This window comes from Penicillium roqueforti, assembly GCF_015533775.1.
Source record: "Penicillium roqueforti strain LCP96 04111 chromosome Unknown scaffold_46, whole genome shotgun sequence".
In the NCBI taxonomy this organism is placed as follows: Eukaryota; Fungi; Ascomycota; class Eurotiomycetes; order Eurotiales; family Aspergillaceae; genus Penicillium; species Penicillium roqueforti.
Window position 1 is genome coordinate 50,762 of NW_024067610.1, and position 18,732 is coordinate 69,493.

The 18,732-nt window shown below is 50.1% G+C and overlaps 7 protein-coding genes across 7 annotated transcripts; 4 read left to right on the forward strand and 3 right to left on the reverse strand.

The window, feature by feature from the left end:
- Nucleotides 1–275: 275 nt before the first annotated feature.
- LCP9604111_9366 (uncharacterized protein) lies at nucleotides 276–5,181 on the reverse strand (the record flags this gene model as incomplete). Its single annotated transcript, XM_039077612.1, has 8 exons — nucleotides 276–3,529; nucleotides 3,589–3,756; nucleotides 3,804–4,059; nucleotides 4,110–4,381; nucleotides 4,497–4,530; nucleotides 4,650–4,818; nucleotides 4,876–4,896; nucleotides 5,162–5,181. The coding sequence occupies 8 exons, from the start codon at nucleotides 5,179–5,181 to the stop codon at nucleotides 276–278; spliced, it is 4,194 nt and encodes a 1,397-aa protein (XP_038924640.1).
- Nucleotides 5,182–5,214: 33 nt separating this feature from the next.
- On the reverse strand, nucleotides 5,215–6,090 carry LCP9604111_9367 (F1F0 ATP synthase subunit f; the record flags this gene model as incomplete). The annotated part of the gene is made up of 6 exons (XM_039077613.1): nucleotides 5,215–5,240; nucleotides 5,318–5,383; nucleotides 5,438–5,591; nucleotides 5,736–5,750; nucleotides 5,821–5,878; nucleotides 5,960–6,090. The coding sequence occupies 6 exons, from the start codon at nucleotides 6,088–6,090 to the stop codon at nucleotides 5,215–5,217; spliced, it is 450 nt and encodes a 149-aa protein (XP_038924641.1).
- A 77-nt stretch (nucleotides 6,091–6,167) lies between these two features.
- On the forward strand, nucleotides 6,168–6,958 carry LCP9604111_9368 (ETC complex I subunit; the record flags this gene model as incomplete). Its single annotated transcript, XM_039077614.1, has 3 exons — nucleotides 6,168–6,406; nucleotides 6,470–6,580; nucleotides 6,649–6,958. 3 exons carry the CDS (start codon nucleotides 6,168–6,170, stop codon nucleotides 6,956–6,958), a joined length of 660 nt encoding a protein of 219 aa, XP_038924642.1.
- Nucleotides 6,959–8,198: 1,240 nt separating this feature from the next.
- Nucleotides 8,199–9,258, forward strand: LCP9604111_9369 (deoxyhypusine monooxygenase; the record flags this gene model as incomplete). The annotated part of the gene is made up of 2 exons (XM_039077615.1): nucleotides 8,199–8,668; nucleotides 8,736–9,258. The coding sequence occupies 2 exons, from the start codon at nucleotides 8,199–8,201 to the stop codon at nucleotides 9,256–9,258; spliced, it is 993 nt and encodes a 330-aa protein (XP_038924643.1).
- Nucleotides 9,259–9,388: 130 nt separating this feature from the next.
- Nucleotides 9,389–9,886, reverse strand: LCP9604111_9370 (DNA-directed RNA polymerase I core subunit RPA12; the record flags this gene model as incomplete). Its single annotated transcript, XM_039077617.1, has 3 exons — nucleotides 9,389–9,407; nucleotides 9,473–9,704; nucleotides 9,772–9,886. 3 exons carry the CDS (start codon nucleotides 9,884–9,886, stop codon nucleotides 9,389–9,391), a joined length of 366 nt encoding a protein of 121 aa, XP_038924644.1.
- A 349-nt stretch (nucleotides 9,887–10,235) lies between these two features.
- LCP9604111_9371 (putative sister chromatid cohesion protein Mis4) lies at nucleotides 10,236–15,740 on the forward strand (the record flags this gene model as incomplete). Its single annotated transcript, XM_039077618.1, has 4 exons — nucleotides 10,236–10,395; nucleotides 10,451–10,640; nucleotides 10,693–10,829; nucleotides 10,885–15,740. The coding sequence occupies 4 exons, from the start codon at nucleotides 10,236–10,238 to the stop codon at nucleotides 15,738–15,740; spliced, it is 5,343 nt and encodes a 1,780-aa protein (XP_038924645.1).
- Nucleotides 15,741–16,332: 592 nt separating this feature from the next.
- Nucleotides 16,333–18,627, forward strand: LCP9604111_9372 (putative NADH-ubiquinone oxidoreductase 64 kDa subunit; the record flags this gene model as incomplete). Its single annotated transcript, XM_039077619.1, has 5 exons — nucleotides 16,333–17,146; nucleotides 17,211–17,551; nucleotides 17,605–17,755; nucleotides 17,810–18,541; nucleotides 18,611–18,627. 5 exons carry the CDS (start codon nucleotides 16,333–16,335, stop codon nucleotides 18,625–18,627), a joined length of 2,055 nt encoding a protein of 684 aa, XP_038924646.1.
- Between the last annotated feature and the right edge of the window lie 105 nt (nucleotides 18,628–18,732).

Below are 18,732 nucleotides of genomic sequence, written 5' to 3' on the forward strand. Positions count from 1 at the left end.
GTCCGGGGAGGGGACACAATAGGTGAGAAACTGGAAATCACAAGTACATGAGAAACGCGAATGCGTGAAGGGGTAGAGGGAGGATCTGAAATGTGGGCCCAACTTCAGAAACGAGTAACGAAGTGGGCAATGGCAACAAGAGTCGGAAACAAATGTTGATTAGGAGTTGGCGAGGTTGACCCCAATTTCTCGCCTGCCAGGCAAGATAAATGAACCAGAGAGAAGATACCGAAAACGCTTTCAGATAAACCATATGCTTGCAAGGCCGATACTTCTTAATGAGAAGTGGGGGGTTCTGGGCTCCAGCCCGACCGCTGACGGGGTTGCTGTCGTGGGATGGTGTTGGAGGGAGGCTTCTTGTTGCCACCACCAGACACTTCCCCAGACTTGTTGTTGACTCCCTTGCGGGGTCTGACATTGGTATTGATATTGCGGCCTCGGGTCGATCCAGCCTTGCGTTGGATGAGAACGACTTTGGGTTCAGAGCCACCTGGAAGGAAAACCGATGCGCGAGTATTACCATGATTATCCCGATCATTGTGTCCAACCAGGAATGCCTGAATGCTCTGCGCTTGCACCGGCTTGAAGTTCTTCCCACGGGGTCGCTCTGATGGACGAGTTGCGCTCCAAGAATTCTGGGGCGCCATATTCGGCACACGAACGGCAGGCAAAGAGCCGGGTTCGCGGTCTTCAAACATCTCATCCTGTTCATTGACTTGTCGAACGGCGAAATCGCCATCGCCAGCCTGGAGACCAATCCTGGTCTGAGGTATAGAGACAGAAACAGCAGTAGCGTGAACAGGAAGAGGCTCCTTGGTAGCTGATGTCACAGCTAAGACACTCTTCTTCTGAGTAGGAGTTGTCTTCCCGAAGAGACCATTGATCTTGTCCTGCCACGAAAGCGCAGTGGAAGAAGGAGGCACCGCATGACGTGGTGGCGCAGCTGCCATAGAAGCAAATGTTGGCGGGGGCGCTGGGACACCAATGGCCTTCGGTGGGAGCTTGACGACGGGCTTGGGAGGCTTAGGGGCCGGGAGATTAACATGGGGCCGCTTCGCGTCTCCGTAATATACAGGGTGGCTAACTTCCTCAGGAGGAGGGGGCGAAGGACTGCTGCGCTCCTTCTCGGCGACCTGGCGTTTCGACTGTTCAGATGCCGAGGGGAAGAATCGGGAGCTCCGGGTAGAAACATTGCCGGCTGGACGAACACCGATATCAGACACGTTGAGGCCATCCATAGGAGCATCTAGACTCGTAAGAGGGTTAGATTGCTGGTTTGTGGCCGCGTTGGCCTTGGCAATCTCTTCTTCATTGTTGATAACCCTTTCGGTGACCCGGGTGATGACTCGTCTCCCGTCTTCAGTGGCACGGGTCTTCTTCCAAGTCTCAGTAAAAACCACAGGTGCGGGTGGCGGTGCTGGGACTCCCTTCTGTCTGTCGTTGAGTCGCTTGAGGAACTCCTTCGCGTTCTCGGATTCCTTTTCCAAAGCGTTCTCGTGGAAGTTATTCCAGTCGGTAATGGCACGAGTATTCGTATTCCGTGTGCTCGGTGGTCCGATCGGACTAGGGCGTCCAATTGGATTGAGGGGTTCAAATGAGGGGTGACGTGCCTCAGGTGATGGCAAAGAATCGGTTGGCTCCTTAGGAGCAGAGAACTTGGGAGGGGAAGCCATATTTGACGGATCCAAGCCAAGTTGGCCTAGAGGATTTTCACGTGATGTGAAAGTTCCCAGAGGTTGATCAAAGATGCCGTTACCGAGAGTTGGAGTGCGGTCACTGCCAAACGGTTTCCATAGATTTTTCGCAGATGTAGATGGGACAGTGATATTTGGATGAGACCACGGCGAAGTAGAAGTTAAATTGCCTTGCCACTGAGTACCGTGCTCGTCGAGCTTTGAATCAGATGTCTTGTTCTGGACGGGTGAGTGAGGTTCGGTTTTGAAGTGGGAGGCAGATGCGGGTGCAGAGTCGCGATGGGTTTCTTGGTGGGGTGAAGAGACACGTCGGTTGATATGTTTTTGCTCTGAGTTCCGGTCATGTGCACCAACGAGTTTCTTGACAGAGTCTGGATGATGCACTTTCATCATACCATACTGTTTTGGTTCCCGGTTAGGTTCTGGAACAGGTGGTTTGGGAGGTGAAGAAATAGAGTGGAGAGGTTGAATAGGAAGTTGAGAAGAGGTGGGGGTAGGATGAAGAGGGTGAGAGTGATGGTGAGGTTGAGGTTGAAGAGATGGGGGGTTGCGCGATTCGGGAGTCTTTTTCTCTGGCGCCGGACCCATCGCCGCGAGACGTTGCCTAATCCTCTCCTTTTTAGCCGCTTCCTCTTTCTCCTCCTGCTCAATTCTTCGTTGCCTGGCCTCTAGAAGTTTCTCCTTCATGATACGCTGTTGTAGAGCAACAGGGTCCTCCTGAGGTTCTTGCGGAACTTGAGGAACTTGAGGAATCGCAGCCTGTGTTTCCACAGGAGACATACCTACATCAACAGCTGGACGTGCTATACCATTTGGACCAGACGGAGCAATTTCGTCTTTGCCATGGTGCTGCTCGTGACCCACAATTGCTGAATCACCTAGACCGTTCACTTGGGAACCTCTTCGAGCATCATTGTATCTTGGAGGGGCATCAAATCGGCCAGCTGACATCCTACGGCCAAATCCTCCGCTTCCTCCGCTCACGTTTGATGATGTGCGACGGCGACCACCCCAGCCCATACCGTCCTGATGACTAGATCGGTGCGTCTGGAATGCGGCAGATGGCTCTGCCGGTCCACTCGGATGATCGTGTGGCCTCTGCAAAACTGCAGGAGCACGGGGGTGTTGGTCATGACGCCAAGTTCCTCTCCTGGTTTCACCCACCGGCTCATACTGGGAAGATCGAGGATTGAAAAGCTGGGGCAAATCTGACTGATCTTTCCATGCACGGTTGAAATCATCCGCTGCAATCTCCTTGGGTGGCATTGCCATTGAGGCATGATGGCCGTCATCTCTCTGTGGGTATCTCACGGGCATGCGCTGTTGGTGAGGCTGGACCGGGCCATTGACTGGAGACACTCTTTCGACAGGAGGCAGAGCGGCCCAAGGAGACTTGGACGGAGGTGCTGGGCTTGTAGAGCTAGATGGAACTTTGTCATTCGTACCGTTGGAAGAAGCACTCGCAGTTCTCGCTTGCCGTTCAGCGTTCGCTCCAACCTTGAGTACCATGGCACGGGATCCCATTGATATAGCTGGCTTCGGCGCAACCTTGACGGGCTCCTTCACTATGCTTGGTTCCGCAGGCGGTAACTCCTTAGGCTCCCGATGACTGGGAGCCGGCGGGGGTTCAGTGTGAGGTTGAGTGAGATTGACCTTAGTTCCGTCTGTCCACTCAATCGTCTCAGGCGCCCAATCGTCTTCATCATCATCAATATCTGCCCACTTTGCTTCGGAGGTAACAGCCCCATCTTCTTGGATACGAGAAGTCATATGAATTCCGTATTGTTGTTTCAATTCTTCATCGGTCAAGTGTTTCGGAGGAGCGGGCACAACAGCTACACGGATATCAGTTAGTTTTCAAGTGGTTTCACTGCATCGCATGACCAATACATACGTCTATTCTTATTCCACACTTGATTTGGATCAGGCCCTGATCCACCAGGCTTGCCTCCGCCTGCTCCAGCCTTCGCGAACGAATCGCGCATGCCGAGTGTAGTCTTCGCAACCAAGCGCGGTCGGGAGCTTGGCTGTGGGGTGCCGAGTGGTGTTGTAGAGGTCGGCGCTGAACACGTTAGAGCCAACTATGAGACAGTTTAACAAAGAAGTTACCTTTCTCGGGCACCTTAGGTTGTGTTGGAGCCCCCGGAACCTTGTTTACCGAAAACTTGGCAAATGAAACTGGCTTGAATCCTGCTGGTTTTTTGACTGAGCCACCGTGAGTGGGATTCCTGCTGTCTGATCGGCTAGCATCCGATTCTGAACCACCTTGTGATGCTGTATCCTCTCCGCCGTCCGATGCCGACGCCAGGCCATTAAGTTCAAGAACTCGAGTCGCAACAACTCCGGTGCCTTGCTTAGAAGTATCCTGCGCCCGTATTAGCAAGTTCTCTGTAGCGCATCCAGAAGCGAGCTCACCGTCGTCGAGCTTCCAGTATCCTTGTCACCGGCGGCTTTTCCTCCCTGTGAATCAGGAGGGTTCGTTTTATCATGGTTTTGCTGATCTTTCAAATTTGAGTTGTTCGATGTAGCGGTAGTCATTGCGATATGTTCGGTCTTCCCTGCGTCCCCTCCAGCAGATAAATTGTCGTTGGTGCTCGCAGGAACGTCGGAAGGCGAAGGCTCGCCGCCCGACAGGGTCTGATCTACCACATCGCGGTTGCTCTGCTCTGCCATAACAATACTCGATTCTATTCCATACAATAATTGCGAACAAGTAAGCCAAGTGCCCTGACAGCGGGGAGATAGATCAGGGTCGTAATAGGCAGCTGCAGATCAATCATGCCAGATTCTAAGGAGACATACCTATCGTCAGATACCAAGGATCGCCACAGTTGCACTGGTTCCTTGACTGGTTGCACCCTGAATATATGGGATATCACAACCAGATGTAGTATTGGCCAACTCTCTCGGATGATGAGAAAGCCCGTGTTAAGTTAGGCTTGGTGTGGAGAGCACGATCGCGGAATCGATAGGCGCGTTTGTCTTGGGAAGTCCGCAGCCCAAGAGGTCCCAGAAAGGGATTAGGGCAAAGAGGGAGGGATTATGCGTAAGGACGGTTGATGATACAAAGATAGGGTGGATGATACGAGATTCAAGAGTCAGCTCGGGTTGAAGCTGAGGGTCGCTGTTTTCGGTTTAGCGTGGCCCGTACGAAAGTTGCGAGGTCTGTCTGCCCACACACCTTAAGATCTCTTCGAAAGCCCTAGTTTTGTTGACGGTTCGTTTGGTTTATAAAGGGTGGGTTTTATGGATGATGTCGTTGCTTGCAAATGGTGAGAATTTCTGATGTCCGGTTGAAGTTTGTATGTGATGAAAAACTATGGAAAGAGCCCGTCACTCAAGCTTCTACGTAATATGTATACTTCCAAATCTACTAAAAAACAACAAAGGATGGTAAATCTGAATATTGAAACACAGTGAGATTCTAAAGTTCTCGCTAAAACCACGGTTTTCCCTTGCACTAGGACAGAGGATCCAGTATATACATCAATCCTCCACCTATTCGGTGGAAAGAGAAAGCTCAGTGGGGGTGGTTCTTGTGGTGACCTAGTCCAGAAATCAAGTCAGTGGATGTCCCCACGATATAGAGGATATATAAGCAGGGTAATAGCTGGAACACATACGCAGGTGGAAGTAGTATTCCATGCCGTAACCCATGATCAAGATACCGGCAATAGCGTGGACAAAGGCTGCATGAAAATCAGTCTTGTATCAATACAAGATCCCAATGGACGAATACGTACGAAGACCGGAGGCGTTCTTTCCGTTGAAGTAGCGGGCCTGGTAGCGACGGATGAGGCCGGTAGGCTTAACATCAGCGGCGGGGCCACGGGGAAGGCCAGCGTAGAAGGTCACAACACGCTCCATGCGGGCGGCATCCTGGGCGGCACCGATAGCCTTGATTGAGAGTTTGTCAGTTATGAAGGCGAAAGAAAGGCGGCATTTTGATCATATCGCGAGTTTCACGAAAAACGGCTTCGGGGCGGGACGGGTGTGGCAGAGATGCACTAAGTCGAAGATGGCAGTGTGTGGGTAACTCACGTTAGGGGAGGCGACCTTCAGGAACAATTAGCATCGTTTGAAGAGTCGATTGACTACAAATAGCCATGAACAGGGATGCTCTTACCTTGGGGGGGATCAAGGTCGAGAGACCTCGGCGGGCAATGTAGCTCATCTTGTCTAGGCTAAAGGGGGTCAGAGATTGGGCGCAATGAATAGAGCGGCTGTCAATGGGCATTTGCAGGGTGGTAGAGACGTGGACTCACATTGATTCGCGGCGCAAGTGAACCAAAGAAAGCTGATGGAGGAGGAAGGAGGAACAAACCGAGCCCTGCGGGTGTTCGGCTTGCCAAGCCCGGCTAAACCCGATTCGGTGGTGTCGTGACCTGCCTGTCATTCGCAACCAAACCACACTTGAAGGGATCTGAAGGGACCTCATTGGCAACGACCATTCCCCGCATACAAAAAGACATAATGTCACTATTCAGAATCGGGGGTGCTGCTAGCCTTCGGGCCAGCCGACTTGCTGTGCCCGTCAATGCCCGTTTCATCTCCGCTAATGCCCCCGTTGGCGTTCCTTCCGTGAAGACCAACACCTCGGATGCTCCCACCACGCCTCTCAAGGACAGTTCCTTGATCAACAAGGAGACCCCCGCCGAGGCTATGACCCATCACAAGCTGGATTATGAGGCCACCATTGACCACGGTACCTCGTACGACATTCCCCTTTGGTTCCGTCGCAGATCCTTTCACTAACAAGTCTGGCTTCAATTCAGGCAATTTTCCCCTGTGCCCAAGCGTGTGATGGATGGCAGTGAGCCCGGCAAAACTCTCCCCGCGGCCGTGCTCTCCGGAGCCCCCACTGACCTTCAGGCCCGCACTGTTCGGTATGTTATACGAATTTAGAGCTTGATCACCTATCTACTTCCCACACACTAACCCATGACTCCCACAGGATCTACCGCCCTACCAAGGCCGCAACACAGCAAGGTACCTGGCACCAGCATCACTGGCGCATGGATTGGGATGTCTTGCAGCGGGGTTACCGTTGGGAGAACCAGCTCATGGGCTGGCAGTCGTCTGCCGATGGCATGCAGGGTACCAACCTGAAGTTCAAGTCGAAGGAAGATGCAATCGCTTTTGCCCAGAAGCAGGGATACGAATACTTTGTTCAGGAACCGAACGAGCGCCGTATCGTGCCCAAGTCCTATGCCAACAACTACGTTCACGAGCCCAAGAAGCTCAGGCATATCAAGACCAAATGATTTGACTTCGCGCTGTATTATGTACATATTTGCCAGTTTACCACTCGAATTCAATTTCAAGTAATTCAATATATTACATTCTAATATAAAGGGTCTCATGAGTTAGGGCTACCAACTACCGGTCAACTCCCTTACAACTACCAGGAGCAAAAGGTAGGGAACGATGTCAATTCTACTTCTGTGTTGACACTTTGTTTTTTTTTGATGCGCTTTGTGAAATAGTTTTTGAAGTGTCTACACATGTGTATCCCTCATGTCGCTTTTCGTGTCGCTTTTGTAAGATATCAGGTTCAAATCAATGTGTTCGTCTCAATGTAACTAACCGACATCACGACCTCTTTGCTAATGGTATGCTCATTATACCGATCACACGACATCTCCAACCCCATCTCGATACCAACATCTCAGGTCCATCGGAGTATAAAACTAGATAGTGTCCTCGATGTATAATATAGAGCTTCCACTCAGGCTATAAATTCCCAGTCAACAGCATTGTATAATGGGATGAGCATGTGAGGCTCTAGGATCATGACTTTGCTAATTTTTTATTATTTATGTCTTATTTCCTTGGAAAGGTGTCTAGGCAAGTCTATTGATCAATACTTGTAGCTCCAACTGTCTGGTATTTATCAAAACAGCCGTGTTCGGATCCCAGCCTACAGTAAGTATCCTGCTAAATGAACAGAGAACACACGGACAATATACTAAAGGATATAATATAAAGGCTAGATTGACTTATATAGTGCTTCAAACTAATCCATCCGAGTTTCTACTCCAGTTGTGACTACAAGTTTGGGACGTCTATATATCTCGTGATATGTGTACAATCGGTGTGAGAATATCTATTTGGTTTCTCGGTCATTTATTGTTTTAAAGCTCAAGCATCCTACTGAAGTATACATGTGGAACATTTGCACACCATACAACGTTTTTATAGCATACAGTATATCTCCTAAGATCAGCGCTCCCATCTGCGAGAGCCCGCATACTCCACCCTTAAACCTACACTAATACATGATTATGAGCTGTAAGGGTACCTAGGTAGTCTAATCTGCAACTATCAACAATTATGTCTTGGGCTTACACCGGAAGCATTAAAAACAACAACGTACGAGCAAAAATCCAAAATCCATGCGCCTGAATGGGCCCCGCCACCCCACTCTAAAAAATGATAAGATCAAAAAGATTAACAACTTTTCTTTTCCACCTCTATACTCCCCCTCTGACTACACTCCTCAAAATGGGTTTCGAAATAGACAATACCGTTCCTACTCTCCGCAAGGTGCTGGTCTCTGAATCTGAGCCGCTTGCTCGCCGCTTCCGCGCTCTTTTCTCCCTTAAGCACCTGGCCTGCCTACAGCCTACCACAGACCAGACCCTCCCCGCCATTGAAGCGATCGCCGCAGGTTTCGCATCACCCTCGGCGCTACTCAAGCATGAGCTTGCCTACTGTCTCGGCCAAACCAAAAACATCGAGTCTGTTGCATACCTGCAGCATGTGGTGAAAGATACCGAGGAGGATGCGATGTGTCGCCACGAGGCTGCCGAAGCGCTGGGCGCTCTTGGATACGCCGATAGCTTGGATATCCTCAAGAAATTGAGGGATGATACGAATGAACTAGAGATTATTCGGGAGACTTGCGACATTGCTGTCGATCGAATCTTGTGGGAGAACTCAGAAGAGCGCAAGGCCGAGAAATTGAAGCCTAGGTACGATCTGCGCGGGAGATTATATACCATGAAGAGAAATGCTGACATTGAGATCTTCGATTTACAGTGATTTCACGTCTATCGACCCTGCTCCACCCATGCCTCTAGATGCCAGCGCCGAACCCTGCATACCCGACCTGCAAAAGACACTGCTTGACACAAAGCTTCCTCTGTTCCAAAGGTACCGTGCGATGTTCGGCCTGCGCGACCTTGCCTCGCCACCAGATCTTCCTACGGCAGTCGACGCCGTCAATGCGCTGGCTAAGGGCCTCAAGGATCCCTCTGCTCTTTTCCGCCATGAGGTTGCTTTTGTGTTCGGACAACTCTGCCACCCTGCCTCGATCCCAAGTCTCACAGCCTCGCTGAGTGACCTTTCGGAAGTAGGGATGGTGCGACACGAAGCGGCGGAGGCCCTTGGCAGCCTGGGCGAGGAGGAGGGTGTGGAGGAGACCTTGAAGAAATTTTTGAATGATCCTGATCAGGTGGTCAGGGACAGTGTCATCGTTGCTCTTGACATGGCAGAATTTGAGAAGAATGGCGAAACCCAATATGCGCTGATCCCGGATAGCGCTGCACCTGTTGCTGCATGATGGAGATCCTGCAAAAAAAAAGTTTGTCTCGTGACGGTCGTGATTTTAATACTCTTGTCCCGCTAGTTATACAGCCTTTCTCCAAAAATAGACTTTCCCCACATCTTTTGTACAATCCGTTACTCCAAGTTTAATTGTTGGTAGTTTCCCTGTTGAAGTAGTTAGTATTTGTTGGGCATGCATAGATATATGCTTTTGAGGCGGGTGGGCATACTTGAATCCGCAGACACATCTGTAAAACACGGTACTTCCTTCATCGGCACTGCGCAGTTGTACCGTAGTGTAGAACATCTGCTTCCTTCCACATTCGTTACATGTACGGTCGATGATAGCCTCAGTCTTCCGATCCTCTGCTGACAGGACCTGGACTGCCGATAGTTTGGCTCTCAGTGCGGAGGGGAATGCGGAGGGCTTGGACTGGGACACGGTTGTTTGGGGGATTGTGTCTGTAAATAGAAGTTAGCAATGATTGATCTATCAACCTGGCAAGAATAACGGGTTTTAGTCACATACCTTTATTCCGAGTGCCGCAGACATCACAGTGTAGAATCGCATCTGCATTGCCGGTAGATTCTCGTAGGAGATTACCACAATCTGTGCAGAAAATCAAGGAACCAATGGCAGACATGTTGAGGAGTGAGAAGTATTTTTGACGATCTGGATACTGCAGAAGATCAAGGTGCAAGCGAAGTGATAACGAAACAGGCCTTATGCAGTGAATAATCTATGCAACTTTTTTTTTTGATGCACGAGCCTCCACAGAGGCGGTCACAGACGGCAATAGGGGTGCCGTCACCCATACGGAATTCATTAACGCAGTTGCTCGTAGCTCAGCTCATTTTCTTTCAGATTCTGGTTTTTTAAACTACTTGAATGATCTAGGGATGTCATAGGGCGCCTGCCTTCATTGCCATGTCTCTATCACGAGCATGTCAACTTGACTCGCGCCTACTTCTTCTTTTAACTTAACCGCGACCATGGACCAGAATGGACGACCCGCCGTTCAGGTGGTCATCAGCGGCCATGATCAGATGCCACCATATGGTTCCAATATGCAGTTTCAGAATCAAAGGTCGCTATCTGTGGATGAAGCATTGCAGTACTCATCTATGTCCAGCGCACCTGTCTTCGGCCTTGGTTCGTTCTTTCGCTCCTCAATTATGCTCATTTTTCTGACAGCTTGTATTCACAGACTGCATCCTACGTCCCGATGTTGGCCGGCCTTCAAATACCACGTCTATAAACCATGTCCTCCAAGAAGGCCGCAAAACACTAAGTGCACTTGACACGGAAATGCAAACGGGACGGGACGAGTCTAGTCGTTTAGAAACGTCTCGAGAATATATCCAACAGTTGCTGGATGGAGACCAGCTGACAGAATTGTAAGGAGATGTGAAATATTTGAAAGGCAGTCAACTAATTTGGATTCCATAGCAAATTCAAGCTTCCTCGCGTTCCCACGCGAAGTCAACAGTTGCGCCCAAACGATCCTGACGGTGCTACTTCCGGTCTTAATAGCCTTGGATCCTTCGCACGGATGGTGCTTAACTCCACCGACATTGCATTCAGATGTAAGCTCTGAGATGCCACAGATATATTTATAGTCAATTCACTGACCGGCCGCAGACCCCGAAGCACCCTCAAAGACAAAGCCCGAAAATAAAGACCTCACACCGAAGACAGTTGCTTCATTGAATCAGCGAGCATACGTTGCGAACAAATCGAACTCGGCACCTTTCTCGGCCTCTTTTGAGCTGAATCCTCCTCTTACATCGAGTCAACTGTCCGTCGTTATTCCAATCAAACCCGTACAACAACAACACAGCGATTACGCGAACGTAAGGAAGCCTAAACCGGAAGCCCATGACCAAGACGCCATGGCGGCGGTACGACTCAAGGACCAAAAAGAGGAAGCAGATGCAGCCTTGCAAAAGCTTCAAGATCTTCTACACGAGATTTTTGAAGCAGAAGATCAAATCGAACCCGATACTTCGATTCCCCCAACCCCTGACACGCCGAATCCAATTTTCGTGAACCCAAAATCTTTAGAAGTTCATGGATTGATACTATCATCTGATGCTCACACTCGCCTGCAGAAGGCCCTTCGGAAAGTTGCAGGGTTTGGTCGACTCCAGGACATACCGTCTGATTATCTTAACCGCATTCAAAAATTGTGCGAAAAGCCAATTATTGCTGCACAATCTCCGGACATTGGCCTAGGCGATTCATTCGGTGAGCTTGAGTCCCAGGAGTGGCTGGGTAAGATAGAGGATGTGTTGAACGCACTATTTGCAATCGGAACGCTGCTGCAGACGATGTCTGGGCGTCAGACTGAGCGAGATCTTTGTCCAGAGGATCTCATCGAGGCCATTCCCACGGTTCTCAATCAAGTATTTGACCATTGCATTATTCCCGCAGTGGAATCTCGTCCTGGTGGCAAAGACAGCCAGCACTTCCAATTCTTTTCCTCCCAGAGACGGATCATTAGCACTCTTGTTCACCAGAGCAAGAAGGTTCTCACTCTTTTTGCAGACTTTCTGTCTCGCATTGATGTCTCCGAGGGGGCGATCACGGCCGCGGAGTTCTTTGCTGCAAAGCTAATATTTGTGGAAAATGCGCATAATGACAAAGACTCCGCTTTAGGATATCAGAAGTACGAGCCTGCGAGACGTGGTGCGATGGATGTGCTTGCAAAGGTGTTTTCCAAATACCCTGAGCAGCGACCGTTCATTCTAGATGAGATTCTGGTCTCACTGGAGAAACTCCCCACCACACGTCAGAATGCCCGGCAGTTCAAAGTTGCAGATGGAAAAAACATCCAACTACTTACCGCGCTAGTCTTGCAGCTTGTTCAGACAACTGCGTTGGAGATACCCTCGCGACCGAAGGTCAAACGTCGAATCAAAGCACAAGCCGATGACGACGATGATGAGCTTATGGGCAATGGCGAGGATCATGCTAATGGTGAGTCTGATGGCGAGTCAGACGAATCATTGGAACGCCTAGCGAACAAGGCCAACCGACTCTATGACAATGCCATGCGCTCTGCACAATACATTGTGAACTTCATCGTTCAGCGTGCTATGAACTCGACGAAAACTGGTGACCAGCCATATCGGAATATTCTGGATCTTTTCACTCAAGATCTGATCAATGTACTGGGCTCGGCTGATTGGCCGGCTGCAGAATTGCTTCTCCGGATCTTGGCCTTACGCATGATTCAGATCACCGACCAAGATAAAAGCGCTGCGACTGCGAAGAGCATGGCGCTTGAGCTTCTTGGCTGGATGGGTTCTGCTATCTCAGATCTGATAGCAACCGCTCAGCACATGCTCCCGGCTCTGGAAGATTCCGACAGTGAATTGACTGATTACCTCAAGCAACAATTCGAGGAATTTTCTTCTGGCGCACTGCATCATCAGGACCTCATCACTCCAACGGGCCCGTATAGGATTGCGCTCGAGCATCTTTTGCAAGACAAGAATTCCGACAATTGGCAACTGACCAGCGCGCGAGGCTACTACTTGGCTCAATGGGCCAAAACAGCCTGCGCCCTATATTACAACTCCGAGAACCATGAAGAAATTGCACATGACGAGGTGACTGATGGCTTAGTTACTCTTTTGACAATGTCCTTCTCAGATCCACGCTGGTTGGAGACTCATAAAGAATTCGACCAAATTCCCAACGTGCATGGAAAATTTGCCTATATCCTCACGGTTTTAAATTCCAATTTCGGCAAAGCATTCGACACCATTCTCAAAGTTCTTTTGGCCTCTTTCCTTGGTGACTCGGCCAAGGTTCGCAGCCGCAGCTTGAAAAGTGTCATCTACATGCTCGAGAAAGACCCGAACCTTCTTGACAGAGATCCTTCCGTTTTGCGCGTTATACATCGGTGTACGACAGATGCCTCACCTATGGTTCGGGACTCCGCGTTACAGTTGATCGGACAATGCATTGGTCTAAAGCCTAAGCTGGAAGAAGAAGGATGTCGAAGCATTTTAGCATGTGCAGCTGATCAAACAGCTGGTGTTCGCAAACGCTGCATCGGACTTTTGAAGGACATTTACCACAAAACGCCTCGGAAGGAACTGAAGTTGGCCATTCTCGACAGTTTCCTTCAACGCACAGGCGATCTTGAGGAGAGCGTGGCAAGTTTGGCTCGCCAAACCTTCGAAGAAATATGGCTCGTTCCGTTCCACGAATCCATTGATTCCTCGTCTGAAGGGCCAAAACTGAAAATGGCTCTTGGAGAGCAGGTAGGCCTCGTCATTGGTCTGACTGAGCGTAGTGAGACTGCCCTAGAGTCTCTTAGAGTCTGTCTGAAAGCGGTTCTTTCGGATAAATCCAAGTCGGCGGCATTGAACTTCAAAGTTTGTAAGGCAATGGTCGCTACCATGTTCGAGAGACTGGTTGAGGATTCAGATGGATCAAGCAAGGTATCCCAGCAAGCTCTTTTGCAGACGATCACCGTCTTTGCCAAGTCGAATGCGAAGCTGTTTACCTCGGACCAGCTGGAGGCCCTGCATCCTTACATCGGACACCTTTCTACCGCAGATGATCTTTTCTTATTCCGATCGGTTGTGGTTATCTATCGCTGCGTCTTGCCGTTTTTATCCTCGTCCCACAACACTCTTCTCAAGGAAGTACAGAATGACCTTTTCAAGAGTGTTGCTAAGCTCTCCCGCTCGGAGTTGAACGAAGTCATGGCTTGCTTGTGGACCATCAACAGTGTTCTGCAAAATACGAACAGACTGGTGAAATTGACAGTTTCAGTACTGAAACCATTGCAACAGTATAAGAGTGTCGATCTCTCCTCGCCTACACATGCTGCAATCCTGGGTCGCGCTAAGAGTTATATTCGCATTGCAGGTTGTGTTGGACGGCATTGCGACCTTGAGAAGTATGCATCTCATTTCAAAAGTGAATTCCCCACCTGGACCGGTGGCTCGGTTGCGGGGCTAATGGTTGACTCTATTATTCCCTTCATTGCATCGAATTCACCCTTTGAACTGAGGGTCATGGCTCTCGAAAGCCTGGGATCTATATGCCAGTCTTGGCCTGGTCAATTCGGCAGAGAACGCACACGGCAGACTTTCGCTCAGGTTTTCAAGGAAGATGCCCCAAGTCTGCAAAACATCGTTCTCCGATCTTTTGCAGACTTCTTTGCTATCCATGAAGGCAAGTCAGAAAAGGCCGTCATGCCAACCGCAGAAGCCGCCGCTCAGGAAGACACTACCAGATTGGGTGGTTCCTTGAGGGCTAGCGACAATGATGGCGCTGCTGCTTTGATCGCCCAAAACTTTCTCTCAAACATGCTTCAGGTGGCACAATCGCGCCAGGATACGTATTCACTGACTGCTATTGAACTCATTGCGAGTATCAATAGGCAGGGCTTAGTGCACCCAAAGGAATGCGCGGGCGTTCTGGTCTCTCTGGAGACTTCTACAGTCCCTGCAATTGCGAAAATCGCGTTTGACACGCACAAAATGCTCCACCAACAGTATGAATCCATGTTTGAGCGAGAATACATGCGGGCTGTGCAAGAGGCGTTCTATTACCAACGTGATATTGTTGGCGACTCCAACGGCGCCAGTCCTCGGCCTTATGTCTCGAAGCTTGCGCCGTTGTTTGAAATTGTCAAAATCAGCAACAGCCGTTACCAGAAAAAGTTCCTCGCGAACCTTTGCTCCAAAGTCAACTTCGATCCGAAAAAATTGGATGTAACTGGCAACCCCCCAGAACATCTTCTACTGGCACGCTTCATCTCCCAAAACCTGGCATTTTTCGACTACGGTCAATTGGCCGAACTTGTGCCAACCATCGCGTGTATGGAGCGTATCGTTTCTTCAACGGGCACTATTATTGCACACGCGATTGAGACAGACATATCCCCCACCCCAATCGGTCCACCTCAGTTAGACGCAGATGCCTCAAATAACATGATGCCAGGGTTTGCGCTTGAGATGCCTCAATCGACAATCACACCGCGGCAAGCGAACCCTGCGACATTGAGATTGTTGGCAACTGCTGCAGCATCATTGTCAATGCTTTGGGAAGCTCGAACCTACCTTCGTCGTCTCTACGGAATAAATTCCCAGAGCAAGAACAAAGAAGGGAAACCTGCAACGAAGGAACCCAATAAAACTGCCACCAAGGTGCACGGTGTGACCGGCGACAAGTTCTGGGAAGCCGTTGCCCGAAATATGACAGCCCTAGACAACGAGGAAACGATGCACCAAAAATGTCGAGAGTTTGCAACCCTACTCTCCATCGATGAGGAGTTCAGGGTGGATGGAGACGAGGACGCAGAAGGGGACGGCCTGGACGCTGTTGGAGATCTCGACGAGACGGTGGCTCCTCGGCCCATGAAGCGCAAGAGCTCGGTCTCCAGCTCCAACCTCAGCAAGCGGCTCAAGGGCCGGAAGAGTTCAACCGGTAAGAAGAAGCCTAGCGCTGAGCCGGACGAGGACCTAGATTGAGACTGAGCTCGCGTTATCCACATCATCCATCATGCACGGGAAATCTTTTTTTTTTTTTTTTTTTTTTTTTGCATGTCAAGCGAGGTCGGCGTTTATTTATTTCCCTCTGCACATGAAGCATCCCGCGGGGAATGGCTTTTTTTATTTTAACTTCCGAGACCGGAATGGGTGGTTGCTATGTTGCTCTTTATCATACATGCGCTTGGGCTTTTGAGGCTTTCTTCGAGCTCGGCCCGATGTCCACTCCGATTAGTTATTGGTATATAATAGAATTCCACGGATTCATTTCCATTGGTACACAGAAGATCGACTTATCTAGATATAGTTGCCGGTGAATCTACAACCGAGTCCGGCACTGTCGTATGAGTTCAGAGTTTTGATGCCGGGTTCCCGAGTAGCTCCTGGCACGTGACATCCATTACGATGACGTCGCCGGTGATAGTTGGTGTCGTATCCTCATAAATTTTTGTGAGATATACTCTTTTTGGTTCGATTGCTTCAAGGTCGCTCGTGTTTTGAGTGTACAGGGACCATGAGCTGCTTCGGCTCTTTTTTCCATCGTTGAACATCCTCTACACAACCTCCCATGACAATGTTGAACGCGATGCTGCACCGGACCCGTGCGGACGCCGCCGCGCTGAAGTCGATAGGGGCATTACCAGGGCGGATTCCTGCCTCGAGACCATCAGCTACATTCCGCCGACCTCTGTCCCGCTCCTTACACACTCCTCATCGGCGCCCAGCCCCCCAATGCCGAGCCTTGGCGCCGGTCTCGATGCGGGTCCGATTCAAATCAGAAACCGCAGCTAAAGTCGAACGTTTGGCAGGGTCCCGTACTATTAATGCTCTACGCAAGGTGTTTACATTCTTCGGGTTCTTCGTCGTCGCCTCCGGCACCGTGGTCGTCGCCTTCTTCGTTTACGATGCTAGTACATACCGCACAGGTTCCGAAGAGACGGACATCCCGGTCTCAGAATTGGCTCTCAATCCTCGAATCGGAGGCCCGAAGAACCTGCCCATTGCCGATGTGCTGGTTGGCGACTATGACTCGGAAGCTATGCTTCGGCAGAAGGATAAACCTCGTCTGGTTATCCTGGGAACGGGCTGGGGTAGCGTCGCGCTCCTTAAGAACTTGAACCCTGCCGATTACCATGTCACTGTTGTTTCACCTACTAACTACTTCCTGTTTACTCCCATGTTGCCTTCTGCTACGGTTGGAACTTTGGGTCTTCGGTCGCTGGTTGAGCCCGTTCGGCGCATTATCGACCGGGTCAATGGTCACTTCCTCAAGGCTTCTGCGGTTGATGTCGAATTCTCTGCGAAGCTGGTGGAAATATCCCAGGTTGGCCAAGATGGTCAGACAAAAAATTTCTATCTTCCATACGACAAGCTGGTCATCGGAGTCGGTACGTTGTGACAAAGAACAAGCAGGGCCATGTTCAAAAATGTATTAACATGTCTATGTACTAGGCTGTGTAACAAACCCACACGGCGTGAAAGGCCTTGAGCACTGTAACTTCCTGAAGACGATTGACGACGCTCGTCGAATCAAGAACAGGGTTCTAGAAAATATGGAGCTAGCGTGCCTCCCCACCACATCTGATGAAGAGCGCAGACGCCTGCTGTCTTTCGTGGTGTGTGGAGGTGGCCCAACCGGTGTTGAATTCGCTGCCGAACTGTTCGATCTCTTAAACGAAGATCTGCTTCATTCTTTCCCTCGCATTGTACGGAACGAGATTTCTGTTCACATCATCCAAAGTCGAACCCACATCCTGAACACTTACGACGAAGCACTCTCTAAGTATGCCGAGGTATGTTTTCTCTACATCCCCCTCGGAATTTGTCTGATATTGACGTCTTGCAGAGCCGATTTACTCGCGATGGCATTGAGGTGTTGACCAACGCCCGTGTCAGGGAAGTGCGTAATGACCGGGTTCTTTTCTCACAGGTGGAAGAGGGCAAGACGGTTGTAAAAGAAATCCCAATGGGATTCTGCTTGTGGTCCACTGGAGTTGGTTAGTGCACTAACGCCATTACTCAATATACTAGGTCTAACAACATCTCTTTAGCCCGAGCCGAGATCTCAGAAAAACTCTCTAATGAACTGGAAGGCCAAAACAACAAGCACGCTCTCGAAACTGATTCCCATCTCCGCGTGATTGGCGCTCCCCTGGGCGACGTCTATGCAATTGGCGACTGCTCAACAGTCCAGAACAACATTGCAGACAACATCATCAGGTTCCTCCGCACCGTTGCCTGGGAGAAAGGCCGCGACCCCGAAAAAGTGCACCTTACTTTCTCTGAATGGACCGAATTCGCCGCTCGGGTTAAGAGACGCTTCCCGCAAGCCACAAATCATCTCCGTCGCCTGGATCTGCTCTTTGAGCTATACGACAAGGACCAATCTGGCACTCTTGACTACGGCGAGCTTTCCGAGCTCCTGCACCAGATCGACACCAAGCTCACGTCCCTGCCCGCCACTGCTCAGCGCGCTAATCAACAGGGTGTGTACCTGGGTCGTAAACTGACCAAGATTGCCGCCGCGCTTCCCGGTCTCAGGGCCAACGAGGTCGACTACGGTGACCTCGATGAGGCTGTCTACAAGGCGTTCAAGTATAAGCACCTCGGAAGCCTGGCGTACATCAGCAATGCTGCTGTGTTTGACTTGGGTGGTTTGAGCTTCAGTGGTGGCGTCATTGCTATGTATCTTTGGCGTAGTATTTACTTTGCTGAGAGTGTCAGCTTCCGCACGCGATGCATGCTGGCCATGGATTGGGCCAAGAGAGCGCTCTTTGGAAGAGGTATGTCTTCTACTTTCTCATTATTTCTCTATCAAAATTCGTGCTTTGCTAATACTTTCTATTCTCCAGATCTCATGAGCTTCTAAGGAAGCCTGTTTTGCCTCGTATGTGTCCTGTCATTTGTTGTTGATCTAGAGACATTTGTGATAGATTTCATCTTCAATATTCGGCAGGCAGCGAGCCCGGGGGTA